This window comes from Acomys russatus, chromosome 24, assembly GCF_903995435.1.
Source record: "Acomys russatus chromosome 24, mAcoRus1.1, whole genome shotgun sequence".
Lineage (NCBI taxonomy): Eukaryota > Metazoa > Chordata > Mammalia > Rodentia > Muridae > Acomys > Acomys russatus.
The window spans coordinates 21391011-21403431 of record NC_067160.1 but is presented as its reverse complement, the minus strand read 5'-3'; the positions used below and the strand labels follow the sequence as shown (position 1 = coordinate 21403431).

At 44.6% G+C, this 12421-nt stretch overlaps 1 protein-coding gene across 2 annotated transcripts in view; it reads right to left on the bottom strand.

Annotated features, from left to right (window-relative positions):
• The window catches only part of Cobll1 (cordon-bleu WH2 repeat protein like 1), a 155541-nt gene extending 144358 nt beyond the window's left edge, over positions 1-11183 (bottom strand). For both annotated transcript variants that reach the window (XM_051166870.1, XM_051166871.1), the window contains exon 1: positions 10929-11183. In XM_051166870.1, coding sequence (XP_051022827.1) covers positions 10929-11005 — 77 coding nt within the window. In that variant the 5' untranslated portion in view covers positions 11006-11183. The remainder of the gene's footprint in view (positions 1-10928) is intronic.
• Between the last annotated feature and the right edge of the window lie 1238 nt (positions 11184-12421).

Sequence of the window (12421 nt, the reverse complement as noted above, 5' to 3'; positions counted from 1 at the left end):
AGCTGGGGGTGATGGGTCAGGATGACTGGAGACAGGTAGAGCCCCAGAACTCCCTGGGCCAATTGGTGAGCTCTGGGCTCAGGGAGGGAGGGAAGACCTCACCAAAAATACAGAGGAGAGTAATAGAAGAATGCAGCCACGGTCAATCTCTGGCCTCCACATAAACACGTGTGCACATGTACCTGCATGCACGTATGCATCCACATGAGCATGCACTTAAACAATTACACAGAGATAAAGACTGGTAGCGTACAAGCATAAAGATAAACATTTCATACTTACCTTTCAGTACAAACCTTCTTTTCTGCCATTTTCAGTTTCATCCACTTACAGCCTAGCAAAAATCAGAGTTTCTAACTGCTCTCTAGGGACACATCTTACACAGACACGAGAAAGAGGACAAAAGCACCACCGCCCTCCCCCCGGCCCCCCAGCCTGGTAGGAGGCTTTGCCCAGAATGTTTGCAGCCATCTACAGAATTAACAGACAGCAGAGGAACAAAGTGGTCAAAGGACAGGAAACACAGATAGCAGCCTCTTATATAGGAGCCTCGCTCCTGGGAGGATAGGTTTCTTATCGTTGCCTCTATTCTTTAAAGGCAGTGACACAGCAAGTGGCAATCTGGTGTAAAAGAACAAAGGAGGACACCGGGCGTAGTGGCACACACCTTTAATCCCAACACACTCGGGAGCCAGAGGCAGTCGGATCTCTGTGAGTTCAAGGCCAACCTGGTCTACAAAGCAAGTCCAGGACAACCAAGGCCACACAGAGAAACCTTGTCTCAGAAAACAAAACAAAACAAAAAACAGAACAAGGGAGGAAAACCAGGCTGCTGCTCTGATACTCCACTGTGTTCTAACTCTTTAACCCAAGAGAGCAAGTAAACTCAATGGTCCCTATAACTATCCTGACTACTTTGATTTGATGGTCTAGAAAGCGTAGCACATCCAGTGAGGCCAGAATGGAAGGGTCTCAGTCATTTTCCCATTAACAGCTCAACTTCCTGTTTTTCTAGACTATTTGAACTGACACAGAGCTGCGACAGCTATTGAACTGCTGGCTCCAGCCACCACTGCTCCCTATGGGTTCATCTAATACTTCCAGATTTCTGTTTCTGCAGAAATAATACCGTGTGCGTTTGTGCATGAAGACAGGGTAGACTGATGGAAATTTTCCAGGACTGGCCAATTCCTCACCTAGGGTTGAGCGTTAACTACTTCCTTAGAAATAGAGCTTTTGTATTTACAGAAGCCGTGGTATTAGGCCCTAAGCAAGGAAATAATGTGATTTTAGCTAATACACCAAAAGGCAGCCAATGGCCTGGTGTCTGTGATGGTTAATCTCAACTGTCAGCTTGGTGAACTGGAGAATCACCTGAAAGAGGAGCCTCCAGGCATGCCTGAGGGATAATCATGATTGACTGAGGTGCACTTCCCAGAGTGGTGCCACTCCACCAGCTGACACCCTGCCCTATATAACAGGAGGAAGTGACTGAGCCAGTGTCCATCAGTCTCAGCTCCCTAGCTGCGTAAGCTCTTCGTTTTTACTTTCCCACCACGATGGTACTCATGGCCCCCGGGGAGCCATGAACCAGAATAAGACCTTTCTCCCTTAAGTTGCTTTCATCAGAATAGTTTATCACAGGAACGGCAAAGAGAAACTCCAGCAGTGTTAAGCATTCAAATCAATCACACTGCAAACATAGTTTTTCCACAATAGGGCCAAGATTACAACAACATAACGTAGTAATTCTGGCATTCAGTCCTATTTAAAAGTCAACTTACACACAAAATCAAAAACATTATGCACAACCATATTACAAACCCAAACTATTATAAAGCTCATGTTCAACAATAGTTAAAAATCTTGCCTCTAAACCATTTGAATCATTTTCCAAAAATCAAATTTTCCCAAATATGGACTTTTTAAAAATACTCTTTCAAATATGTCCAAATGACATATTTTCTACAAGTCTGGGGAAATTACGCCAGATAGGCACTTTATTTCATCCCATCCTTTGAAAAATGAAAGCACAGGACTGCACTCTGATTTAAACTGACAACCCAATACAGAACAAGGGTAAATGGAGGAGATTCAAATGAGGACCTGAGTAGTGGGGCCAGCACCTTCATCCTCCTCACGGCCTTGTAGCTGCACACCTGAAAGCCTCTGTGCGGCTCCACGTTTTCTGGAAAACCGACAAAGTTGGGAAGCTGATCCCAATTTGGAGTGCACTCTCATTTCCTTACCAAATCCCTGCAGCACACCTCTGAGCCTGCTCCCTGAGGAAGCATGTTAACACGTAAAGGCACATTAAAAAAAAAAAAAAAAAATCAAACACTACATGACAAGCAATGAGTCCGAGATACAAATTACTGTCTGGAAGCCATGTGACTCTGAGTTTTGAAAAGCTGTATTAACTACCTAAAAATCCATTCAAAGCTACAAGTCTCCACTCAATGCTACTGCCGTAACATTCTTTACTGTCTCAAAAACTGAAACCAGAAACACCAGCTCACTCCACGCTTTCTAAGGACCAGCCAGTCCTTGGAAAGCCTCTTCCAAGGCAGGCATTCCTCAGATAGGGAGCTTGTATGCAGAACCGGAGCCCCTTGGCCCTTTATAAATAGTCATGGGAAACTTCATTCTCCCATACTTTTAGTTTGTTTTTATTATAACAGATGGGGAAAAATTTAGCAAAGCAGAGTCATTGGAAAAAAAAAAGTCTCATAGCTATCATACTAATGTTGAACACTAACAGACCCAAAGCTAAGAGATATCTTTAACAAGGAACAAAAAAAAAAAAAAAAAAAAAAAGCTGGACATTATAAAGACAGCTTGACTTAACTCTTAAAATAAGTTCGGAGTCAAACACTAGATATGGGCTAGTAAGATGGCTCAGCTAGCAGGGTAGCTGCTACTGAGTCGGACACTGACTTTGATCCCTATAACACAGAGCAGCAAGAAAAACCGTCTTGACTCCATGTATACACACACACAAACACACATACACACACACGAAAGAAATGTTTTTAAAAATTAGATAGAAACTTGAATTCCATCCACGTTGGGTCCTTTCTTCCTGGGCATTTACTGCTAAAACTCTAATCACATCTGTCATTGTTTGTAACGGTTTCTCTAGTGGAGGAGTCTAAAAGTCCAGCCAATATAAGATAACGGAAAGTAATCCTGTATCTTCTAAATGTTAGCATTCAAATATATTTGCCAAGGGCCAAGCCTGGTCTTCATTTGAAAAGAGAAAAAAAATGTACTATTTTTCAAAACCTCTGATATATTTTATTTTCTGAACGTATACATCATTTAGATCCAATGGACAATTGTTTTCAATATTTAAAAGTAAATAGTATTTTAATAAAAAAAAACAATACTTCATATTTTTACTTCCCAAGTTACGCTGGGTATCAGCCGTCTCTTCCATAGAAAGCATCTGAATGTGTACATTTTCTTAGCTTTGCAAGCTACAAGATCAGCATGTGATCTATTCAGCTATACTGTGAGCACAGTGTCCAAGTGCATGGTGCAGCTAATTCAGCACCTCAAAAACACAGGGGGAGAACAAAAAAAATGAATATACAGAGACCTGCTAAGTTCAAAAACCAAAGCCAAGAAAACCTGTTTCAAGAACATTCAAAGTACTTGAACAGATAAAGTCTCCTAAGAAGATAAAGAGGTAGCCAAAAGCAGACAACTAGTGAAGAGCAACATGGAGTCCCTAACCATCAGGAAGTATAGATCAAACGCAGCATGAGATACTCTGTCGCACCACTAGGATGGCTACTATTACCACGAGGGCAGCCAGATGATTACAGTTATTGAGATAGTGAAGAAAGTAGAAGCTTTATCTGCTGTTAATGGAAATGTAATATGATGTAACTAACATAGAAAACACTATAGAAACTCCTCCAAAGATTAAACAGAGCTAGATAGAAGCCCACGCTTGGAATCCCAGTATTCCAGAGGCAGATGACAGCTTTGGCTACATAGCGAGTTTCAAGCAGCCAGAGCTATAAAACTATACCCTGTCTCCCAACAATTAAAATACACTTTAGAGTGACAGCCATTAGAGCACATACCTATGTTCCCACATCAGGAAGCTGAAGTAGATCTTGAGTTCAAGGCCAATCTGAAATACACAGTGAGACCCTGTCTTGAAGGAAGGATGGATGGACAGACGGACAGACAGACAGACAGTGAGCAGGCAGGCAAGGAGAGAGGGCTATATGAGACAACAGTTCCAGTTCTCACTAAGGGTTGGAAGCTGGATCTCCTAGGAGCTACCTGCCTACTCACATGCACAGCATCACTACTCACAATAACTAAACTCTGGAGGAGACCAAGCATCTGCAGGTGGATGGCTGGATCTTTACACACAAACATCTTGCTAACCAACACAAAGGGATGAAGTGCTCATACAAACTACAACTTGTAAACATTGATGGCACTGAGCCACGTGAAAAAAGCAGGTCACAAAAGACCAGACCCCGACTTGTGAGGGATAATCGGTGTGATCAGAAGCACAGGCAAAAAATAGAATGGTTGCTCGGAGCAGCAAAATGCGGAAGCAGACCTCTGTTTAATGAAAATGAACATTCAGGTTGAACATAACAATGGGCATGGGGATTGAGGTGCAATATGAACATGCTTAATACAACTAAATGTATATTTCCAAATGTCTTAAGATAGTAAACTTTACATTGTATCATTTACTACAATCTTAAAAATGGAAAAAAAGGGGGGAGGAGAAAAACACAAGAGTCTTGCCTTGACATGCAGGACACACTTTGTCAGGCTAGGATCTGCAAATCCATGAGGTAGGGTATAGGATCTTAAATTCTAAGCATAAACAGGGCCTTAAATGGGCACCAAAGTACTGATTGTATCAAATGTGTTTCTTTTTTCCTACAGGAAAATTCTAAAGCCAATTTCCCAGTGTCCCCCCACCCAAATCAATCATCTTATATAAAAGCAAGAGCTACTGAATATTTGACAAATTAAATGAAAAGAGGTCCATTTGTTGTTTATTTTTCTAAGACATGGTTTCTTTGTGTAGCTTTGCCTGTTCTGGACTCCATTTGCAGACCAGGCTGGCCTCAAAACTCATAGAGATCAGCCTGCCTCTGTTTTGCTGAGTGCCAGGATTAAAGGCATAGAGGGTCCAGGCTCTGGGCTGCTATGTAAATACATCCTACCTAACAAATGGTTACTCTGTTTCCCTCTACCTCACTCTGAGCAAGTTAAGGCTTAGAAGGAGAAATTGAGCATTGTTTTACTAAACAATTTCACTTAAGTGTGGTAAGCTCTCTTAACTTTTGAAATTTTGCTGTAAATACACTTTACAGCCACCTCACTACAAAAATAAACACCTTGTCACACAACAAAGGATTGACATTTGCTATGAGTACACAGTACATGGTTAACTGTGAGTTTGAAAACATAATTTACCATAAATAACCTATTATGAGTTTCAACACCCAGTGCAAATAGTTAATCTGTTTTTTAATGTTACACTCTTTTATAGTCATTGAAATTGTAGCATTTTAAAATATATATACTATTTTGAAGAGAGTGAGGATAATGAACTCTTCAGACAACTTGAAATAAAAACACGTTTGGCCGGTTAAGTATAAACCATACCATCAAATGTAAAACTGACACAACTGCAAGCTCAGGTGTGACAGGACACCTACAGATCAAAGACACAGGTTTGTAAACAGTGCCTTGCTTCCAGTGGAGTTGTGTGTTCACAGCGATGTTAATTCAGCAATTATAAGATGAAGTTAATATACTGTCTCCAAAAAGAAAAGGCAACTATTTTAAAAATAAAAAAATAATGCACAGAAATGTTGAGTAGGATCCTCCTTAGAAACTCAAGATCAAGCTTAGTGTTCCTTAAAAACAGCAGTGCCTCCATCGCAACCTCAGGGGCTGCTGTTAACCAGCAGCTCTCAAACCTGGCTGCAGGGGTAAACCCAGCCATGCTCCTTAGCCCAGACCAAGCCAGAGCAGTTGTGTGTGTGAGAAAGCCCAGGCACTGGTTCACAAGTTACCTGGCTGAGTCTCATGTCGCAAGCATATGCTAGATATTCAAAAGTCAAAACTCTAGAACCCACAATGCATCCAAACAGAGGCAGAAGAAAGGAGTCGGTAAGCCCTTCCTTAATTTTTCCCTAGCCCTCCAATTAAAACCCCACTGCTCCCAAGCTGTGAGAGTATAAAGTGAGCTTGTTAACTTCCCGTCTATTCCAGGTTTCTCTCAGAATCAAAACAGTACAGGTCCTTCAAAGCAAGGTCAAGTCAGACTTTGACATTTACATTTCGAAAAGTCAAAAAAGCAGCTTATCTTGGGTAAGTAAAGAGCGCCGGCAGAAGCACATGATTTCAGAGATAAAAGTCTCAAGCTGAGGTCAGCAATCGCACTGCTTTTCCTCGGTGATTAAAGCCACAGTAAGGAGGACAAAGATGCAAAGCTTGGATAACTTTACCCCAAGAGAATAAGTAGTGTTCCAAGTCTCCCATGGATGCCCGAAACCGCAGCTGGTTCTGAAGCCTATCCAGCTACGTTGCCCTATGCACACCCCTACCTCAGATAGTTTAATTTATAAATGAGGAACAGTGAGATGCTAGAAACAACAACTAGAAGATCACATGAGGTGAATGTGTCTCCTTCACATCATTTTGTATTTTCAGCCCAAGAAAACACTTAATTTCTTCCCCGGCATAGCTGAACTTTCAGAATCACAAATCTTGAAACATTGGGACCATTATTAAGTAAAATGGGGGTTTCTTTCTAATGATGATGATGATGATGATGATGATGATTATTATTATTATGTTATTATTTGAGACCAGGTTTTACTCTGTAGCCCTGGATGGCTGGAACTCATGGCAATTGTCCTGCCTCAAATTCCCAAGTCCTGGGGTTACAACATGAGATATCCAGCAAATATTGGTTTCTTGAGTTGACTGAGGTGATGATATCCAAGATGGCTACCAAGTGACTAAGCAGCAGGCGGCAGACAATGGACAGGTGGACACACACAGCTGTACACTAAACAAAGTCATCTCTTGGGTTGGATAAGATGGACTAAATCCAGATGGCACAATGTGCCATCATGCTGCTCAGAAAGAGCTGTGACAACATTCACAAAGTGTTCCTTTCTAGAATGCTCTATGTAGTACTTTGGGGCCATCACTGACCACAGGAAACTCTAACTCCTAGCACTAGCTATCCACGTTAAAAGGAAGACCATGTTTGGTTACTACTCTCACCTCTAAAACTTTTCAGCTCTTCAACCAGTGTCTCAACAGTGCCCTTCTCTTCAAAGACACACCGGCCACCCTAGCATTTCCTTCCAAGGAAACGAGTGAGTATTGTAATTTTCACATGTCACAATACAAATTAAAACTATGTAAAAACCTATATAATATAGATGATAGACATCAGATAACATACATATATGTGGATACGTGTTATGTGATATCTCTGAACATTCAGAAGGAAGATTATTAAGATGAATTCGAAATGCTGTATTTAATTTGAGTGGAGAATTGAGAACTGGACAGCTCCTACCATTAGAGCAGGTTCTGAAACCACACACCACCGCATACCACTTACAGAAAACAACTCTATTGGCCACACAGCTTTGTCCATCAGCACACAGCTGGTTAAGGCATAACTAGTTCGTTACTTACAGCTTAAACCATTAATTAGCTACTAGGCTCAGGTACTATGATTATATTCTGTTTTAGGTTGGTCAGTTGGAACAAGTACCAGAAGCCAGTTCAAATCAACTGCTTTGTGCAACTTTAAAATCATGTGTGTGTGCAACATGCACATAACATGCAACCTTTAATCTAGCCTGATATCATAGTACACAAAAAGGCAGTATTTTTGCAAGAGGTTGAAGCAGGAAAATTCAGAGTTCAATGTCTGCCCTCCTCTTTGAAGGACTCTCCGAAAAACAAACCAACTCATGGGAGAAGTAAATAAACAAACATTTAATCTCCAAGTAAAATCAAGGCTGTTGAAATGCAGCGGCTTTGAAGTCTAAGCTCAGCAGCGGTTTTTCAAAGTGAAAAGGCAAGCCTACAAGACACACAGCAAGTGGCCAGTGGCTACTTAAACACAATGCTGAGAAAGAGCTGTGTTTGGCTCCAGCTGTAGAGGCTGAAAGTCTGAGCTCAGGCAGCCTGATGTGTTCATCAGGTGAGAGCTAGCTAGCTGTGCCTACAGTACAGGTAGCACAGCAGGAGAAATGGAGCAGAAGGCAAGCAGAGAAAGCCAGGCTCACTTTACCACAGTATTCTCCACCCATAGCCAACCCACTCCCTTTAATCTCCCTTAAAGACCTTACCACCTCTTAAAGGCACCGCCTCCAATTCCGTTATGGAGTGGGCCAAGTTTCCAACCTAGGAACCTCTAGGAGGAAAACCCATATATAAACTGCAGCTCTGGGTTAATGATTCAACACCGACGATTCGCTAAAATGTAGAGTTGTTATATTTTACCACAGTCAGGAGACTATTTAAATCAATGAACACAGTGAACAGTCGTGTCAAACCTCAGGTTTTACTAATTGGCTCAGGAACCGGAGCAGAGGGATTCCTCTGGGCCCCTTTGTAAAATATGTTTGCTGCATTGATTTGTCTTTCAAATAACCTGTTACAACAGCAAAACCCTTGGAAAATTAGACAACAGAGGACTTCTTTTGAACAACAATACCCACGGATAAGGACTGAAGAAGGCCTCACCAGCTATTAGGTATTGAGTCATGATATAATTAGTTCCATAGTAAGGAACCTACCTTCAAAACCAACAATTATATCATATTAAGATTGTACCCTGCCACCTACTAAACACTCTCATTTTCCCACAATTTAACCCCCTGTAAAGGTCTACAGTTTCTTTTGTTTTGTTTTTTAGAAAAAGCAAATTTTAATCCTGAATACCCAACAGACATAACAAGCATGTGGAATTATATGCCAATAGACAAGTGGGTGAAGGCAGGCCATTTGGGATGCATTTTTTAAAGGATCCTGTTAGGTATTATTTATTGTAGCTCATGTGGTGGTACAGTTTTCCAGAGATCTTTCCTTAAGTTTGGAAGGTACAGGCAAAGGTTCTTTAAAATATTTTCTCCTGAGGGGTGTGGTCCTGTATGCCTGTAATCTCAGTACTTAGGAGGCAGAGGCAGGAGGTCACTCTCAACTATAAATGGAGTTCCCAACCAGCCTGGGCTAAAGGAGTCTTAAAAAAAAAAAAGAGCAAAATGTTTTACACTCTTAAAGAACTACTTAGTTTAGCTTTCTAGTTCTCAAACACACAACCTGGGGTATTCTAGGCTTGCCACCAGGGAGCTACCTGAACATCTGAACTCACCTGGCCTACTTAAAAGCAGCACTGATTCCTGAGCCCTGGTGAGTGTGCTCTTTATAAATGGGCATTTATGGAGAAATAACCTACTATCAAACGCACCAGTGCAATTCCTAGTTCCCTGAATGCATTCTTGTGAAAGTTGGTTCACCATTAACTTATATAAACCTGCAGCTGTTTCCAGGCCTTGTTTTATGCTCTTCCTACCAACGCATTTACTATTTCATGCAGCCTAATGCAAGAATATATGGAATCATAAACATTAGTATCTAAACGGTGTAAAACCGGATCCCAAAAAAAAAAAAAAAAAGTGTAGCTCTACAGCAATATGAATATTTGCATGGAGAAGATCGAAATTTAGAGGGAAAAAAATGAACAAATTCATACACTGCTCGTTTCCTCTACGTAAGCACTACACTAAATATCTGTTGGATTAGTCATGTTGCCTTGAGACTCTTCCATGTTTCCTCTAGACAACTGCCAATGCCCGCATGGCCTCTGATGAATAAACATGCTGTGACTTGCTCCTAAGGAAACGCCTGTCATGTTCCAGGGAAAAATGACTTCTTCACTTTTAGACCAGAAAAAAAAAAAAAAAAAAAAAAGAAGAAACTGAACGACTTTCATTCATTGCTTACAAAGTCAACTGTTCCCTAACGTTCCCATTTCCACAATGTTCATACTCTGTTTAGGGCATTTCTGGGTTCTGATTAACAAAGAATAAAGAAATTGGGGTGCCTTATAGGAAAGAGGCTACATGAAGGCCATAGGGCATTCTTAACTAGGACAGGGGCAGGGGTTTACCACGACAAAGGTTATTCGCAAGTTCTCCACGGCCTCGCAGAACTACCTGTTCTCTCTACTGTTTACCCAAACGTTTAACAAAACGATTTTTAGCATATTTGGCAGGAAGGCATGCTTCATTTAATATTAACTCACCATGTGACAGGCCCTTCCCCTCCAATCGTTTCTCAAACACGTGATGGTAAAAAGTATAGCTGTTTGCCAATGCGACTTTGCGAAGGTTTTGGCATCACCAATTGGCCAGAGGCACATACACACACCCCCAGGCAGAGGCGATCACCCCGCCTGCTCCCGGAACTGTCAAGCCGGGCTGACAGCAGGCACACCTTGCTGCGCCTTCGGTGAGCTTTCCAAAAGCCCCTTCCTTGCAGTCACCTTGACAGTACTCGTCCGCCTGGGCCTGAGCTTGGCCAAGGAAACTTTTCCTTCCTTTCCCGGAGCGCACTTACAGGTGTCGTCCCTTGCCGCTCCAGAGCCCCAACAAGGGGCCCTTTGTTACCACTTTTGCTCCCAGACTCCTCACCCAGCGCCTGGCATTCGCCTGGCCTTCCGCAACCCGGGTCGGAAAACCTGCCCAAAACACCGAACCCCCACCCCTGAGGCGCCCGGGAGGACGCAGTCCCCGACCGCGTGGGGCTCGGCCTGGGACTAGGCGGCTCGCGGGGAGCGTGCTGCTGGCAGGTGAAACGAGCGAGGCCTCGGCGGCCGGGAGGGTGGCTACCCTGCTTACCCTACGGAGCCGGCGGTCTGCGTGGCGGGGGTGCGGGGCGCGCTGCGGGGTCCGGGATCCGGGACGATGCGGTCCATCGCGCTGCTGGACGCGGCGTGGGCTCGGGCTCGGAGGCGGCGCGTCACTGCTGGGGTGGGAGAGGCCGGCGGGTCAGGGCGGGAGCGGGCCAGCCGAGAGCCCGCCTCGACCCACAGCAGTCGGGGGCGGACCCGCCTCCCCAGAGTGCTTCCACCTGCGGGCCGGTCCCCGCCCGAGGGCGCCGCGACGACGGCTACAGGTCTCCGCCCCGGCCGTAGCCCCCAGCCAGTTGGCGGCAAAGGGGCGGCGCGCTCCGGCCGGGGCTGCAAAGAAGGAGGAGCGGAGCGGGCGCGGGACGGTCGCCACGCCCGCAGTGCTTGAGCTCCCGCGGTCGGCTGTGTACGAACTGAGTCCCTTGCAAACTTTTCCCAAAGAGTTGCGGAGCGCAGCGCCCCTCCATTCTCAAATCCTTGCCTGAGCTAGGGGACTCGGTCCATCCAGTCCCTACGCACTCCGCCCTGAGCTCCGCTCCCCGCCCCCGCTCGACTGGCTCGGGCACCCAGAGCAAGCTCCTGTACTCACCCTGCCCCATGGCAGTGCCTGGAGCCCAGAGCTCGCAGCTTCCTAGGCCACCTCGCCCGGCAGAAGTGAGGGTGACGACGAGATCCGCATCGGAGCAAGCAGGGCAGCCAGCCGGAGAGGGGACGGATAGGGCGAGCGGGCGGGGACGGCGAGCGAAGAGGAATTTCCTCCACACACACACACCCGCCCCCTGCACCCCCGGGACACGCGGCTTTAGGGTACAGCTGGGGAGGCCAGAGGAGAGGAAGCTTCTGGGCGGCTCTTTGTAGTCCCCACTGCCAGCGCGGAGCTTTGGGAAGCCCCGCGAACCTATGAGGGACAGTGGGCAGACAGGGAGGGTACCTAGTGACAAAACACTAGGGTGGACTGGGGCTGCGAACCAGATCCTGATAATTGACCACCAGCAGGCTGACCTTCCAAGCGCAGGATTTTTATTTTATTCTATTTTATTTTATTTATTATTTTTAAACTTACTGACCCCTGTGGTTGCTAGCCTGTAAACGGCACCTCTGACATTGTGATCTTTCTAATCCATGGCAGGTTTAAGCTCGTCCTGTCTTCCCAGGCATGCGTCTCTTGATGTAAACACTCAACAGCTGTGATTCGAAGACTGGACATTCTCATGATGACCGTCTATAAGAAAGAACAGCATAGATAGAGTGGCCTCCTGAAAATGTCACAGGAATAAAGAAATCTCAGACGGTGCTTGCCTGTTTGTGTTAGGGTTCTGCTTCAGTCGGCCTACCTGTGATGTCATTGCCTACCTGCCGTGGGGGCGTGGCCCTGCCCAGTATATAAAAGGACAGCTATGTCTTGCCACCCTCACCTCTTTCTCTTTCCCTCTGTCTCTGTCTCAATCTCTCTCTCTCTCTCTCTCTCTCTCTCTCTCTCTC